Source organism: Azolla caroliniana, unplaced genomic scaffold (assembly GCF_043228905.1).
Source record: "Azolla caroliniana isolate FFs.n. ecotype wild unplaced genomic scaffold, voAzoCaro1.0.p SCAF_16, whole genome shotgun sequence".
In the NCBI taxonomy this organism is placed as follows: domain Eukaryota; kingdom Viridiplantae; phylum Streptophyta; class Polypodiopsida; order Salviniales; family Salviniaceae; genus Azolla; species Azolla caroliniana.
In genome coordinates this window covers 17808754-17826362 of record NW_028230451.1, presented here as the reverse complement: position 1 = coordinate 17826362, position 17609 = coordinate 17808754, and the positions used below count along the sequence as shown (strand labels likewise).

Here is a 17609-nt window from a genome sequence, read left to right as displayed (position 1 = left end):
ATACCGGAGGATGTGCGGGTTCGGAGGGGGCGAGTGTCGCAGTGTATTTTGTACACAACGTGAAAAAGTAAAAATTATATAACCGATTTAATTACATATAATTAAATAAATAATATATCAAAATATTTATCACGTGCAAAGGGCAGGATTCAAACCCTACACCTCCACGTAGATAAACCTCAACTTTACCATTGTAATAACTTATCTTTAATGTTATACATATAGATTTAATAAGTATAAGACCTTTATTTACACATACCTTTATTAAAAGGTAAAAATCATGTATTCTTTAGGGTGTGAATATTTTATTTACACGTGACATTAAAAGTGACTCATGCACATCTAGCGTGCATGAGCCCTATACTTAGGAAATGAAAAAGCATCACATGCACATTTAGTGTGCATGGACACTTTTGGTGAAAAAGCATGAAGCCATGCTTAGCCTCTTCCATCTTTATATAAGGAGGAGAGAAATATGTATAAGGTTGTTGATTAATATACAAGGATTTGATCAATCTAATATATTCGTGGGATTCACGAATTTTGCCATCTAAATTACCCTTATAATCTAAATATTGTTTTAAATACACTAAACTCGTGGGATTCACGAGATTGCTATCTTACTTCTCTTTCTACTATTCATAACTAGCCTTAAGTTGTATTCCTCTTCCTCCTAGTCCAAAACCTCGGCGGTTCCCACTCGACTCACGCAACGATCCGGAGCCGAAAGGCACAACAACGTTCTGATCAAGATGGAGAATTCTGTGAGTATTGTAAAGAGCATGGAATTAAGCACCAAGTTACAACTTCCTACACCCCACAACAAAATGGCGTTGTCGAACGTCAAAACCAGACAATTGTCGAGATGGCTAGGTGTATGTTGAAGGCACAAGCACTACCCATCCCATTCTGGGTTGAAGTAGTGAATACAGCAATTTACATCCTTAATCGGAGCTACACGAAGGCACTTCAAGGGAAAACACCCCAAGAAACTTATTCAGGCAAGAAACCTTCAGTGTTGCACTTCAGAACCTTTGGGTGTACGTGTTGTGCACATGTTCCAGATGTGAGCAGAAAGAAGTTGGATGCTAAAAGCAAGAAGTGTATCTGTCTCAGATATAGTGAAGAGTCAAAGGCCTATCGACTCTACGATCCAGAGCCAAGAAAGATATTGACAACCTGCAATGTGGTGTTCAATGAGAAACAACCACAACTAGCTGAGACCAACAACTCTCAAGCTATCTCATCAACCGCATAAGTCTTCCACCCAATACCGACCCACTGTCCAGAAAAGGAAGTTGAACCATTTGATGGTAATGGCTCGCTAGTTCAGCCTATGCTAGTGTCACATGTAAGGAAAATACCTAAGTGGGCTCAACAACTCTTCAATGAATGTACTCCTCAAGTTGAGTTTCCTAAAACTTCAACTAATGGATTACGAAGATCAAGAAGAATATAGGAGCAAGGGAGAACCTCTGACCACATTGTCAACATGGATCTGATGGTGGACATCACACGTTGAGTGAGTGAGCCGACCTCGGTGGAGAAAGCCATGGCCGACCCGAAGTGGAAAGAGACGATGATATCAGAATATGATAGCATCATGAAAAATGACACATGGGAGTTCGTAAAGAGGCCAACAAAGAGGAAGGTGATAGGCACCAAGTGGGTGTGGAAAGTAAAGTATAAAGTTGATGGTTCTTTGGAGAAATTTAAGGCCAGGCTAGTAGCACAAGGATACTCCCAAATTGAAGGGTTCGATGTACAAGAAACATTTGCCCCGACAGGCCGAATGACAACAATTCGAATGGTCATAGCGTTGGCTGCTTCAAGAGGATGGCCGATTTATCAAATGGATGTCAAATCGGCCTTTCTGAATGGGCATCACAAGGAGGAGGTATACGTTGTCGTGAAGATTTTCGGCAATGGTGTGAAAATTGCAAGGAATGTCCAAAATCGAGTGTGGTTCTTCACACAAGTCATGAAACAATGATAGTGAAGATACTATTTAGATTAGCTAAATATCTTGGTACGGGAAGATGGAGATCTCCAAGAGCTTCCGAATGTACTTTACTACATTTGAAACGGACAAATAAATGTCAAGTTATACGAATGTGAAGTTTGAGAAGAAGAAGAGAAAAACAAAACTATGAGATATCCCACATAGATAGGACAAATCAGGATCCCACAATATATAAGCAGAGCCAGAACTTATTACTTTTTGTCTATGAGTGGAGCACAGAATGTTCTTGGGCTAAACTGTGGCTTAACTACTTGTAATGGATTTTGGCGAAACCGAACGGCGACGAAACCGAAACCGGAATCGGAACAGACGAACGGCGATGGAACCGGAACCAGAACGGATAGACCGAATCACCAGGTTGGAAGTGGACCGGATAGACGGATCGATTGGATAGGTTGATCGCAATGATTTCGGTGTGAAACGAACAAAATCATCTAGACTAAAAAACCTATTAAAAATTTGTAATCAAAGGGATGCGAGCAAGGCTTGAACCTTGCACCTCCAAGATATGAAGCAATAGACTTACCACTAGGCTTAGTCATTTCCTTAAAAATATTTTTTCTATCATTATTCTTTTACATGTAAATTCTCATATTAGAGCTTGATTGAGTGACATGGTTATTATGCATCACATGTAATGCATGATAACCAAATGGCAAACATGCATCATATGCATGGGAGCGTCTATAAAAGAGTGGATGAAGAAGAAAAACGGGGGTAGATTTTATCAAGCAAGCTTTGTACTTTATATGAAAATTAATATTAAGAAGAAAAGTAGTTATCCTTTTGATGATATCTTGTTCTTTAAATCTAAAGTCAACAGTTCAATCTTAATCTCTCTTTCTATTTCAATCGTTCTGAATCTGTTTCAAATTTTCAATCTTAATCTCAATCTCTCTCTCTCAATCTATCTTAAATCCTTTCTCGCTAAAGCTAGTGCGTACTTCGAGTCCTTCCGATCCAGAACCCCGGCGGTTCCGCCTCACGATCTACACATAGTGACGGACCTTCACAACATAATTAAGTGGTGAACCCGACGTGAAAGAGGTGGCAGGAAGGATCAAATCGAGGATCAACCGATACTTGGAGATGGCATCCTCAAGCAATCAAGCGAGAGAGTTCGAAAGGATGATGTTGATCGTCGAACAAATGATGAGATCTCGAGACAACGATGCGAGCGTGGAGAAGTTTGTCGACTATGTCGTTGAGCTTGAGGGTGAATTTGACGGAAGGAACATTACGAAGTTCCTTGATGCATACAAAAGGGAGATGAGTCAAAGGGACATGTCTAAAGCGCGTCAAATCACAAGTTTCAAGAGAGTGGTCGCCAACAACATTCAAAGGCGCATCATCGAGCTTCAAGAAGGGAAGACAACGTGGTCAGAATTCGAGAAAGCGATATTAGCGGAGTTCACGACAGAAGATTTGTCGAGGATGACTTGACATATCTTGATGAAGTGGATAGAGAAGAAAAATAAGAAGATGAGCGCCTCAGGGTGTACGACGAATTCGACCAGATGTATAGGCGTCTCCTTGCCACAGACCAAGTGCTACTTGAGGAGGACAAAACTTTGTACTTCCTAAAGGTTGTGGATATGAAGGATAGATGAGAACTGGGTACTCTCCTCGAAGATGATACCCAAGCGAACGGGCTTGTGGCGGACTAGGTTGCAGTGAAGCGAGCATCCAATAGGCTCGACAAGCGTCGTGAGTGGATTGATGACACCGACTTAGCGGGATTGATTGTCGCGGAGAAAACAAGACAACCGAAAGTAGCTGAGCCACCCAAACAAAGCAGCCTGGAAGAAAAGAAGATTGATGACGGCATCATCGAAGAGCTCGCGAAGAAGTTCGAGATGGTCACGCTAGCCAACATGAATTGTTGAGGGCCGAAAGGAAAAGAACCCTTTAGATGCGTGTGGTGCAATAGCATGGACCACATGAGAAGGGATTACGCGAGCCTTCGAGAGGCCATCCGACAAAATATCGTATACATGGATGACAACATGATATGCTCGATTGAAACTCAAAGTCCCCTACGGGTGAATTTCAGAACAGGGGGAATGTAGAAATCTATGGAAGATGTTGAGGCGACTCATGTGGATGCGATGCACTATGTTGCATCGGCTGGAATTAGAGTCGGAAAAGATAAAAATGAAGCTACTAGAATGGGAACAAAGTTTTGGTCTACCGTTCTCGAGTATGAGAAGAAGGGAAAAGTCACTTCGAACGAGGTAGAGCTTGCGGATCGAAGTGTACAAAGTATAACCGGATGGTCGGATCCGGTGGATGACAACACCATACTCGCGGAAGTGATGTGCGACAACCACGAGGTGTTCGTCGAGGAAAAAAGAAAAAGAATAGAAGAGCAAGGCCCATCAAAAAGACATGAAACAAGGAACGCAAAAAAGAAAGAAGATGTAGAAACGAGTCGAGCGTTACAAATGGAGGAAAGAGACTCGAGCCGGAAAGGGGAGTCGAGCAAACGAGTCGAAGAAACGGTTCAACCCATGAAGGTTGGTGTCGAAGACCCCACTCAAATGACAAGAACTATGCCTACCTATAAGCTAAGGTCGGACATAGAGCAGAGACAAACCTGAAGAAGATTCTCGAGGAACGTGTTCTTGACAGCCACGTGACTTTGTCATTGAGGGAATTGTTCAGCATTACAAAGAAGGAGTTCCATGATACGATTGTGGACCTCATAAAGAGAAAAAGGCAACAGCCGGACGAAGAAGAAGAGAAGCCACTAAAAGCAAAAGCGAATGCCATAACGATGGCAAGAGACAAAGTCGAGGAAGATATGGTGGACAGCCACTATACTCGGCCTCATTGGGCGCGAGCAACGATGGAGACGCTAGTGAAATTGGGGGAAAGAAAAGAGACAGTCGTAGCGTTAATAGACCATGGGTCTGAAATCAACCTTATGTCGACTGAGGTCTACAGGAAGGGAAGATGGCCCATAAATATGAATCATGGGTGGAAGATCCGTGCTGCTACGAAAGCTACCGAAGACTTGTATGGCGCATGTCCTAACATCCCCATCACGATTGGTGATGTCGAGATAGATCAACATTTTTTTGTTCAAGACTCGGTGTCCCATCCCATCATTCTTGGGCAACCGTACATAACATCATCATGGATGGAAACCAAAGTGTTCGACAATGGTGCGGCATTTGCTCGAATTAGGAGTCTTGATGGGAAGAAGGCCGTACAATTCTTGACTGTATGTGCCAACCATGAAAGGAATCAGGATTGTCTTAGAGAAGATGCTTCGGACTTTTAGAGCGGACTATTGAAGCATGGGGCACAAATAGTCCGAGCGATCACAAGTCCCCACAAGAAAGTAGAACACGTGGATTGTGAGGAGAAGCAACATGTGTCTCACCTAGTGGCGCATGTAAACTAGTACTACCCAACAAAAAGGACAAGCGTCGGATACAAGACTTCGAGAAGATACTGAAAAAAGAAAACATAATAGAAGAAGAAGAGTTTGTTACTCATATTATGGAAGAAGCCTCATTTAATGACACCATCGGCGAAATCGAGGATGTCGTGAACTTGAGCTATCTTCACGATCGACACGTTGTCGTGAAGATCCGTCACTACGCGTGGATCGCGAGGCGGAACCGCCAGGGTTCTGGACCGGAAGGATCGAAGTTCGCACCAAGCTTAGCGAGAAAGTATTTAGGATGGATTGAGAGAGAGAAAGAGATTAAGGATTAAATTCTTGACTTAGATTGAGAAAGATTGATATGGCCAAGAGAGATATTGAGATTAAGATTTGAACTCTTGATTTAAGAAACAAGATATATCATCAATGAATTTTCTTCTCATTCATTTCTTAGTTCATACATGGATCCATAATACATTTTCATCCATCCTTTTATAGATGCCCCCATGCATATGATGCATGTTTGCCATTTGGCGCTCGTGTATTACATGCGGTGCATGATAACCATGTCACTCATTTTAGCTCTCATGCATAAGAATTTACATGTAAAAGTACGATGATAGAAATATAATTTTAACTAAATATCTTGGCCTAGTGGTAAGCCAATTGACTCTTAAGTTGGAGGTGCAAGGTTTGAATCCTTACTTGCCCTCCTTGTATTTGTATATGTTTATATATATATGTATATATATTTATATATTTATTTATCTAGTCGCCAGTTCGCCGGATGCCGGTTTCCAGCCGGTTCGCCAAATGTCGTCGCCTCGTCGACTGCCGCCGGATCACCGACTCCATCGCCAGTCCGATTTTGGTTGGCCAAAACCTTTACAAGTGGCTAGGCCACCTCCAATCTTAGTTCAAGTTACCTTGAACTCTCTATGCTCCACACATAAACACAAAGACAATAGCTTTTGCTCTACCTTATATATGATGAGAGCCGTATTTGTCGTGCCTATGTGGGATATCTCACAGTTTTCTCTTTTCCTTTCACAAACTTTATACCCTCATATCTTCATGACAACGTGATTTCGGTTAACTCCATCAACATGTACACAATCATCGATGAATATCATCAAAGCATCTTGATGAAGGAAGTTGATATCAACACAAAATTTAAAACGGTGGATACGAAGATCAAGCCAATTGTGGTTCCGCTACTGGAAGATAGTTGGCAAAAGATGAGGGAAGTCGCTAACGATCCAAGCTTAAGAGATCCAAAGGCAATAGGTCATGTCTTCACCAAAGAGACGAAAGGAAAGCTACGAGTTGGAAGGGAGGATTTCCTCCTCCCTAAAGAGGAGCAAATGTTTCATGATATGCTTGAGAGACATGGGAAGGCTTTCACATTTTTCCCACAATAAATCGGATATGCTGATCCAAGGACGATAGAACCGATGGTGATCTTCACGGTGCCGCACGTGCCTTGGAATTTGAAACCGATACCGGTTCCCAGAGCACACCTACCGAAGTTGATGAATGGATCATTGCGATTCATCCAAGATCTTCAACCCGTCAACAAGGTGACAATTCGGAATGCTAGAATTGGTCCAAGTGTGTATGAATTTGCCGAAGCATCTGCGGGTCAGTCTATCTACTCCATTGGCGATCTCTACTCCGGATATGACCAATTCCAGTTGACGATCGACAATCGTGACATTACAACCATGAGGACTCCGATCGGGCTTGTGTGAATATGTACCTTACCTCAAGGTGCAACGAACTCGGTGGCTCATATGCTGAATGCCAAGAACAAGGTCTTGAAGGATTGCATCTCAGACATCACGATGCCATTCTAGGATAATATTCCAATAAAAGGATGTTCGGATGAGGAGAAGGATGAATCGAAAGATAAGGAAGGGTGTAGAAAGTTCGTCGCGGATCATATGAAAGATTGCGAGAAGGTGCTCTAAAGGCTTGAAGATGTGAATTTGACAGTTTTGGGAGAAAAATCCGCATTCAAGCAACCAGAGATCTTGGTGGTAGGTCACTTGTGTGGAGCATACGGCCGGAAGCCTTCGCCATCCAAGGTGAACGCAATCCAGGATATGAAAGAAGAATGCTAAACGAAGGTTCCTTGGAGCATGTGCGTTTTATCATATATGGATTCCGCACTACGCTCATGTCATTGAGCCTTTATATGGATTGCTAAAGAAAAGAATGAAGTTTGAATGGTGAGACAAGCACACAAACACAATGCGAAGATTGAAGAAACTACTTCTTGAAGCTCCAGCACTAAGAAAGGCCAACTATACCGAAGAGAAACCGATTTATGTGATTGTAGATATGAGCCCAGCCGGAATCGGGTGGGTCATCAACCAAGAAGGAGAAGATAATGCGTGGTATGCCATCCGGTTCGAAGCAAAGGTTCTCAGTGAACGACAACAAAGATACGCCCAAGTCAAGCGGGAACTTTGGGGTATTATGTCGGCAGTGAAGACGGACAAAGACTACCTGATCGGGTCGGAAGTAATAATTGAGACAGATTGTCTCCCAATCCTCGGGATGATCTCAGGATGTGCGACACCAAATCTAGCTATGCTAAGGTGGATCGCCTATATCAAGTCTTTAAACCCAGAGATCCGCCATATTGCAGGGAAGAAGAACGTCATGGCTGACATGTTGTCGAGGGCAAGATTTGAGAATGAAAGTGAGATGGTTTCGGAAGATGAAGATGTCACCCTTGGCTTCTTCAAGATGGCTCGACTATCGGCAGAAGACAAGGACACCCTAACCCTCCACGCCTTCAACGAGGAAGAGTACGAAGGAGAGTGGTTACTAATCGGCAGATTCTTAAGAACAATGACGACGGATGCTTCATTTACGAAGGAGGATGCTCTACGAATTCGATAGAAAGCCTATCAATACTTCTTGAGGGGAGGATTCCTTTGGCAGGACAGGAATGCCACGTCAAGTGGTGGTAAAGAAAGCAGAGCAAGTGACGTTGATGACCAAATTCCACAAGAGTCCTTGGGTAGGTCATAGAGGAACATGGGCGACATTCGAAAAGTTGAAGGAGAAGTATTGGTGGCCAAGCATGTACAAAGATGTACTCCATTTCGTGTCCATATGCGAAACTTGCCAAATACATTCGAATATACGTCATCGTGATGAGCTACGGCCGACATACCCGCTCATCATACACTTCAAATGGATGGTGGATCTGGTTTAGGTGCTAATGGGAGTGGGACAAATGAAGTACTTAGCTCTAGCAAGAGAAGACTTGACAAATCAAGTAGAAGGACGGGCCTTGACAAATAAGACAACGTCAACAGTTTGCAAATTTCTACTCGAAGAGGTTGTCTACCGATACCGATGTGTGGGAAAGATAGTGGTTGATCGAGGGGAGTTGGATGCACGCGAAGCAACAGAGCTCTTCGATCGACTAGGCGTGAAGCTCTCCCTCACGACTGCCTACAATCCGGAAGCGAATGGGAAGATCGAGCGAGGGCATAGACCAATCGTCAAAGCCATCGTACGAGCATGCAACGGTCGAGTCGAGAACTGGCCATGACTATTGCCCTATGCCTTGTGGGCTGACAGAACTACACACAATTCAGTGATCGGGTATATGCCGACAAAGCTTATGTATGGACAAAAGCCGGTAATGCCTATCGAAAGGATGATCGTCTCATGGTTAGCGATACCATGGGAGAACGAGATGAGCCGAGAAGAATTATTAGCGGCATGGATAAGGCAGCTTGAAAGAAGGCCTGAAGATTTAGAAAAAGTGCGAAAGATGATGGAGACAGCCCGAGTGAAGAACAAGATTCGGTTCGATAGGACACATTGATTGCGCCCTAAGAAGATCGAAGAAGGAGATTGGGTATTGGTCTACAACAACAGCCTTGACAAGCAACACAGTACAACAAGAAAGTTTGCAAGAAGATGGTTCGGACCATATGTAGTGATAAGTGTCGACGACAATGCCACATACCACCTTGCGGAGCTAGATGGATCAAGGTTGGCCATACCCATTGCGCGAAAAAGAGTAAAGATTTTCAAGAAAAGACAAGACGAGGATCCTAACCTCGATCACCTCGACGATGAAGATAATAGGACGGAGCCTACAAACTTGAGTTATGTACATGAGGACGTGGAGGAATCTGATTGATCACCGTAGCCAAAATCTCACACTCTCTCTTCTTAGCACGTACCGGAGGACGTGTGGTTTGGTGGGGGTGAATGTCGTGAAGATTTTCGGCAATGGTGTGAAAATTGCGAGGAATGTCCAAAATCGAGTGTGGTTCTTCACACAAGACATGAAACAATGATAGTGAAGATACTATTTTAGATTAGCTGAATATCATGGTATGGGAAGATGGAGGTCTCCAAGAGCTTCCAAATGTACTTTACTACATTTGAAATGGACAAATAAATGTCAAGTTATGCGAATGTGAAGTTTGAGAAGAAGAGAAAAACAAAACTTAGATGAGATATCCCACGTAGATAGGACAAATCAAAATCCCACATTATATAACCAGAGCCAAAACTTATTACTTTCTGTCTCTGAGTGGAGCACTGAATGTTCTTGGGCTAAATTGTGGCTTAACTACTCGTAATGGTTTTTGGCGGAATCGGACGGCGATGGAACCAGAACCAGAACCAGAACGAATAGACCAGATCACCAGGTCGAAAGCGGACCGAATAGACGGATCGATCGAATAGGTTGATCGCGGCGATTTCGGTGTGAAACGAACAAAATCATCTAGACTAAAAAACCTATTAAAAATTTGTAATCAAAGGGATGCAAGCAAGGGTTGAACCTTGCACCTCCAAGATATGAGGCAATAGACTTACCACTAGGCTTAGTCATTTCCTTAAAAATGATTTTTCTATCATTATACTTTTACATGTAAATTCTCATATTAGAGCTTGATTGAGTGACATGGTTATCATGCATCACATGTAATGCATGAGAGCCAAATGGCAAACATGCATCACATGCATTCCATGCATGTCTTGTACCCTCACATGCATCATATGCATGGGGGCGTCTATAAAAGAGTGGATTAAGAAGAAAAACGGGGGTAGATTTTATCAAGTAAGCTTTGTACTTTACATTGTGGGTACTTTAAATTACAGAATCTTCTACAAGACAACAATTGACGAACTTAGTGGGTATTGCGACTCCGACTGGGCTGGAGATAGTGATTCTAGAATATCAATTTCTGGATATTGTTTTTCAATAGGCTCTAGAGTTGTTTCATGGAATAGTTGTTTCATATTAAATGACAAGTCAATTGGCAGAAAAGGAATATCTCCAATACTATCAATTGACTTGCACATTTAATGTTATACTCAAACCAAACATAGAATATAATCCACTTTCTTACACAGTGGTTGGATTGATCATCAGTCCCCACTAATTTTGTAGTGAGTTGGTCCAGATCCCACCTAACCTCTAAGGTGTGAGCGCATGGGTGAACTACCATTGTGAGCTACTCTCATATGTAATAGAAGTTTTGTGTTCATATATCCATCTTTGTGGTTGTAACTCTATATACCTATCTAATAGATTCTCAATATTTCTAACAAAATGAAGAACCAATAGCAGTTGTTATGCTATTAAGATAATTTTCGTATTGTGGCGGTTTCATGTTAACAATGACATTTGCGTCGAGCCGTCTTAGCTCAATTGGTAGAGCGTGTGGCTTTTAATCACGTGGTTGTGGGTTTGATTCCCACAAACGGCGATGGTTGTTGTATTATAATCACCTTTGTTTGAATTATGATGGGACATAGATATAGGGATTTCATAACACACAAGATTGAGCATTGGCTAGAGGAAAAGTACACAAAGCCATCTCACCGATGGTGGATGTTGATATTCGAGAATGTGATGGGTTTGATTCCCACAGACGATGATGGTTGTTGTATTATTATCATATATATGTTTGAATTATGATGTGATATTGATATAGGCACTTGATATTTTAAAATGTGGAGCATTGGCTAGAGCAAAACTGTAAACAAAACCATCTCACCGATGGCGGATGTTGTTGGTGTGTGTTATAAGTAGGATCATACATAGGATCATACGTAAATGAGTGCATAAGTGTGAGGGTACATGGATGGTTAAATGTAAGGTCGTTGTGTTAAAAGTATTGTTGCAAGAATAAGTATATTATCGGTATGTGTAAACACATGAACATTTAAGGGACTCTGTTACAATATGGCAAGGGAGTATAGGTAACAATGAGATTCTTGTGGAACTGTCTTAGTGAAGCCGCTTGGCTTTTAACCACCTAGGCCTAGGTCTGATTCTCACAAATGGGGATGATTGTGGTATTATTATCATATATGTTTGAACTAGGATGCGATATTGATATAGGTGGTTGATATTTTAGAACGTGGAGGATTGGCTAGTGCAAAAGTGTAAACAAAGTTGTTGCATGGATAGGATATGCTTTTGGTGTGTGTTTTGCTTAGTTTCACTACTTTCATGGTGTCGACCTAAAAAGGAAGAACCCTGGCAGTTGTTATGCTATTAAGATAATTTTCGTATATGTGGCGGTTCCATGCTAAGAAAGAAATTTGTGTCGAGCCATCTTAGCTCAGTCGGTAGAGCGCGTGGCTTTTAACCACGTGGTCGTGGGTTCGATTCCCATAGACGGTGATGGTTGTTGTATTATTATTAAACCTTTGTTTGAATTACGATGGGACATAGATATAGGGGTTTCATAACACACAAGATTTCAGAGCATTGGCTAGAGCAAAAGTACACAAATCCAATGCACCAATGGCGGGTGTTTGATATTCGAGAATGTGATGGGTTCGATTCCCACAAATCATCAGACGGTGATGATTGTTGTATTATTATCATATATATGTTTGAATTATGATGTGATATTGATGTTGTATTATTCTCATATTCTGAGACCAAAGGTAGATGAACCGATCGTTGAAGCGGACCAAAAGCCTACTCGGTCGGAAGCTGACTCGACCAAAGCCGATGCGGCCAAGAGCCGACGACGAAACTCGATGAGCTTCAAGCTCACGAAGTCGTAAGGCGCAAGCTCCCTCGCTCAGACGACCCGCGCACGCACAACCTTCGCGATAACGTCGAGAGGCATGCAAACCGCCTCTCGATTCTTGTAGCATTGTGGTGGTGCACCCACCCATTCTAGGGTGGTTAGACCCAATTTATCAAGTTTCACTTCGTCATCTTCATGGAGTCGTCGAAGTTGTACCTTTCTAATAGACCTCTCTCAAACTTCTCTCAATCACGGCTCTCCGTTTGCATCTCGAGCATCTTTGCATCAAGATTCGACACCACTACCCTTGTGAAGTCACTCAATTGTGGGTCACCTATGGATGTCTCTCATGAGCATCTTAGTTTTCTAAGGCACGAAATATAGAGAGATGTCTTTCCCATTAAATCGGCCTAATGTTCTTATGACCATCTCTATGGCTTTGTGTTAACCCTCTGTATTTTCTCTCTTAGATCATGTGGTTCATTGTGGCCAAACCTCTACATTGCTATCCTTACTAGCCATCCTTTCCTAAAAACACACAATGCATTGGAGTAAAGACTTATCCACTCCACTCCTTGTAATAGCATATGTAAATTACTGTAATGGACAAGTTTTAAACCTTTACATTAATCCAAAGAAACATTCACCTTAACATAATGAGCTACAGAAATTGCAATATATAATCAATGATTCTCGTGTATTCTCATTTGCAAATGGATGCTTGAAATGAGTCTCGTGTATTCTCATTTGCAAATGGAAACTTGAAACGGTCTTTGACTTGGAACATGGAAGAAAACTTAGGAATTCGGTCTCAAATTTTTCATTTCAAAGGAAGGTGGAGTATCTAGGCTATCAAATATCAAGCTTTTGTGCGAGAATTTGAGAACATTTTTTAATATGCCCACAAATTGGATACCATGTTTGATCATTACACAACATTTACTTATTCTAGAATGTTACGAATATAACATAAGGGGCCAATTGTAAAGGCTAATTTTAATGGTTTAAGAAGGAAACTCCCAAATCCAAATCACCAAGGACCTCCAAGCAACATTTTAACAAGACATCCTAGATTCTTTTCTGTAACATTTTCATTAGTTATTTATCATCATTTCATTGAAGCACCAATATTGCATGGTATCGCCTATATTATTTGGCAACTGTATTATGAGAGAACTTTTGTTCGATGCCATTGTCTCCAATATCGGGTTATATCAAAGACATAAAAAAATATTATATTATTTCACAGAAGATCATTATCCTCGATAGTGCTTCAAACCAGTTTAAACAATATATATTTAGCATCTCCGAGGCCTCAATCTACATGAACAGAATATATATATATATTAGCGCATTTTTCACAATGATAATGAACTTGATTATATATATATTAGAGCATTTTTCACAATGATAATGAACTTTCCGCTTTTTCCTGTGTAAAAAGACTTTTTAATCCTATGGAAGAGATATTGCAAGGTTTGGAATGTTTTTAACTTTTTCCTCCAATCTTGGCAACACCGTATGTAGTGCCATTCCACATATGGCAAAGTTCAATGCCTATCTGAGTACCACACAACAAAGGCACTCATCACAATCAAACCAAGCAAACACGAGTCTCGTCAATCTAATCTCATAACCATATGAAGTAATAATTGCTATTATTAGAGAAATGTAGCCTGTGTGTTTACACTTTTATTACTGGCCCAAATCTCACAACTTCCATAGATTTAAGGAGCTCATATGCCAGCGCTTTATATGTACAAAAATCCCAACCATCTTTGTCTTAACTACACAATCTCTGTTGGCAACCGCATTATTGATTCGCCTCGTACAACACTATCAACAAAAACAAAAAAAACTTCTTTCAATAAACAGAATCTCCGTGGCAAGAAACCAATTTCAATTTATTTGAGCAAACCAATAAATCTGACCTCTTCACATAATAGAAGCAAAAATCTGCAAGGATAAAGGTTTGCACTCCTTCAGACACGAGAACAGCTATAGGCCATACGCCACGCCCCAATGCTACCAATAGACGACCACGAGTATCAAGAACCTATAAAAAATAAGAATTTGCATACAAAAGGTATGTAACATCTCAAAGTAGCAATAGTGAATTTCAACAATCGACCTAAGGACAACAAGACACAAGGGTCTGAGAGTTTACCTGGAAAATCCAATGGAGACAACTCAAAAACCTCGCCACTCCCAAGGCAAAAACATAGTGTGCAGTAAAGGGTTCCACAACCTAGAATAAGATGTCAATATGTTAAAGAATGGAAACACAATGAACAGATAAAAGTACATATATTCACAAATGGGGGCATAGCAAACAAATAAAAGTACATATATGTTACAGCACGTGCGGACATTACAACTATAAAGTAAGTGCATTAAAGAATATAGACATTATAAACAAATAAAAGAATAGATTAGTTAATCTCAGAGAATAGAAAAGTTAACCTTGTATTCCACGCAATGGACAAATAACTAGGAATGTGGACATCATTTTAAACGAATAAAAGTATAGGTTAGTAAACTTGGCTAATAGAAATGTCACCTTTGTATTTTGCATAACTCGAAGCTGAGGGAGAACCGAAAGAGCCTCAAGGTATACACAAAATGCCCACATTATCCTATTTACAATCCAATGCCTCGTTGTCGGGTGAATGAAGAATGCAAGACCAGCACACGGTATAACCTGGCGAAAAATGCATCATCATGCAAATGAAATCTTGTTTTATTTAGCACCCAGATTTAAGTTCAATGAAATCGTTGCTACAAAAATAGCTTAAAATCAAATTGACTCAAATGCTGGTAAATACCCCAACCTCTATTTGCATCTTCTTTTTCAAAACAAGAATAACTCCTTACCACTAAATAGTTGGAGAAATTATCAAGCCCCGATCGATAGGTAGGCTTTAGCTTATATCGTATAGTATAAATCACCCAACATGTCGTTATAAATGCGGCTGTGTCCAAAATAGTGTGAATATCATATTCCATAACAAAACTGCAGTAGAGCCGAACCGCTAAAAAGAGGGCAGTCAATTCTTGTGATTTCAAAGACAACCCTGGCATTGAGCAAAATTACCACTACAGTCAGAAAAGTTACTCTGTTTGGAGCTCCCATATGTTATAGTAAAGTTTTGATAATAAAAACACAAGCACATGGGCATGAAGCACACAATGGCAGTCTAACCCAAGTGTAGCATCATAAAATAACCATAGAGAGAGAGAGAGAGAGAGAGAAAACATGTGCTAGAAAGCTTTCAGAACATGTGTTTGATCTACACAATTGGTGTGATTTCTCAGAAAACCTTTCTTGTCAACATAAAATGTTGCACCTCCACAAGAAAGGAGTAGCATCTTTCATCATCAGAATATAATGCACATCTGCATTATGAGAAACAAGTCAAATGAGAATTCTACAAAAGTCCAGCTACACTTGTCTCATGCTGTATCCCAGATCCAATGAATTTAACAAATCGCTACAGCCAACACTGTAGAATTTAACAAAATTGAACACACAAGATTCTCCTCTTGAGAAATCTCATTCACAATCTCCCACGTGGAATCTTTCTCTAGATGATTATTTACCAACGAGAAGGGAACCAAAAACACAACACTTGGACACTTTCTTAGTTGTCTATACAATGAAAACAAAATTGTCACCTAGCATTTAGGCTTTGTCTCTTTCAATGCATCTATATACCTACCATTTCATTCATTCACATTTCATGAAGGAATGAAGCCACCGTCAAATATTGAGACAGCAGTATTAGTGACTGCCAATCTAATAAACGAAATAATCCATCGTGAATCAATGATCAGCCACTTTCAGTGTTACTGGAAGCCTGGATGGAATGATCATAATGGCAATCATATACCCTCATCATCATCATTGCATTATCTCATCATCATCATCTTCAAATTATCGTTCCATCATCTCTACATTGGAAAAGATTTGGCTTTGGAATCTTGGATACCACCATCGTCACAATTACCATTATATCATTATCATTATCACAATCGTGAAAACATCGCATAGTTATCATCATCATGAAGAAACCTGCCAATGATGATCATCATGAGATAAGTAAGCGGATGATATGAAACCGGCTATATATCTTTGGGCATAATACGTACATATATTGATGAAGAAACCTGTCAATGATGATCATCATGATATAAGTAAGTGGATGATATGAAACAGGGCTACATTTCCTTGGGCGTAATAAGTACACATATTACAAGAACGAAGAACGAAAGGCAAGACTATCAAACAAAATCATCAACATAAACAATAATTATGTTTCTTTTGTCTTGATAATCAGGCACAAACAAGGTCATCAATCATGTTTCCTTTGTCACGATAACCATGCAGACAACATGACCGGCACCGTTTCTTTCATCATGAAATAACCGCACACAAATAACATGATCATCTATGTTTCCTTTGCCATAGCAACCGAACAACAACGACAAGAATAAAAAAAACACATAAACCCTAACTAAACAACAGAAGAAAAGCAAACAAACACACAACAAAAGAAGAAGAAGAAGAAGGATTAAGAAGGGGGAATTGAATAGCATAGTACTAAGCAAATAGAAGAGAGGAAGCATCTCATTAACCTGAGCAATTCTTCTCCTTGGAGAGCTTGAAGACGAGGACGAGGATGCCGAGCGAGTGGATGAACTCGGACGCGATGAAGAGATTGTCGTGGTTGCGAACCACGATCCTGATGAAGATGAGGGCAACAAGGGCAGCAGAGGCACCGAGGAGGGTCTTGATCTTGGGCGATTGATGGCGGAGCCAAGAGGCCAGGGCCTTCAATGGCTGCTTCTTCTTCTTGTTGTTGTTGGTGTTGTTGTTACTGTTGGTGTGGGTGTTGTAACTGGATCCTTGTGACAGAGCCATAGCAACTGCCATAGCCATAGCCACACACAGGTCTTGCTAAGGAAAAGAAAATGGAGAAGGAAGGGAAATCAATGAATTTGCAGATTGATGATGGTAATGCAAACAGAGAAAGGAAGGAAATGAATGCATTTTGCAAATTGATGATTTATATGGGTATGCAAACAGAGAAAGTAGGACATTTTCATAAATATACAGAAATGGAGGGGGTACCTCTCTGATCCTCCTCCTCCTCCTCCT

The 17609-nt window shown here is 40.8% G+C and overlaps 1 protein-coding gene and 2 non-coding genes across 3 annotated transcripts; 2 read left to right on the top strand and 1 right to left on the bottom strand.

The window, feature by feature from the left end:
• Positions 1-11097: 11097 nt before the first annotated feature.
• Positions 11098-11170, top strand: TRNAK-UUU (transfer RNA lysine (anticodon UUU)). The gene has a single exon. It is a non-coding gene; the product is annotated as a tRNA-Lys (tRNA).
• An 850-nt stretch (positions 11171-12020) lies between these two features.
• Positions 12021-12093, top strand: TRNAK-UUU (transfer RNA lysine (anticodon UUU)). Its single transcript has one exon. It is a non-coding gene; the product is annotated as a tRNA-Lys (tRNA).
• A 1999-nt stretch (positions 12094-14092) lies between these two features.
• LOC147854117 (uncharacterized) lies at positions 14093-17405 on the bottom strand. The gene is made up of 6 exons (XM_087332635.1): positions 17087-17405; positions 15326-15525; positions 15012-15152; positions 14619-14699; positions 14383-14507; positions 14093-14287 (listed from the first exon to the last, which is right to left on the bottom strand). The coding sequence occupies exons 1-6, from the start codon at positions 17388-17390 to the stop codon at positions 14239-14241; spliced, it is 900 nt and encodes a 299-aa protein (XP_087188761.1). The 5' UTR covers positions 17391-17405; the 3' UTR covers positions 14093-14238.
• Positions 17406-17609: the final 204 nt, after the last annotated feature.

Coding starts and splice junctions, on each gene's coding strand:
- LOC147854117 (XM_087332635.1), bottom strand. CDS start 17,390: ATGGCTATGGCAGTTGCTATGGCTCTGTCACAAGGATCCAGTTACAAC. Junction 15,526..17,086: donor CAAGGAGAAGAATTGCTCAG/GTTAATGAGATG, acceptor GCTCAATGCCAG/GGTTGTCTTTGAAATCACAA. Junction 14,700..15,011: donor GAGTTATGCAAAATACAAAG/GTGACATTTCTA, acceptor ATCTTATTCTAG/GTTGTGGAACCCTTTACTGC.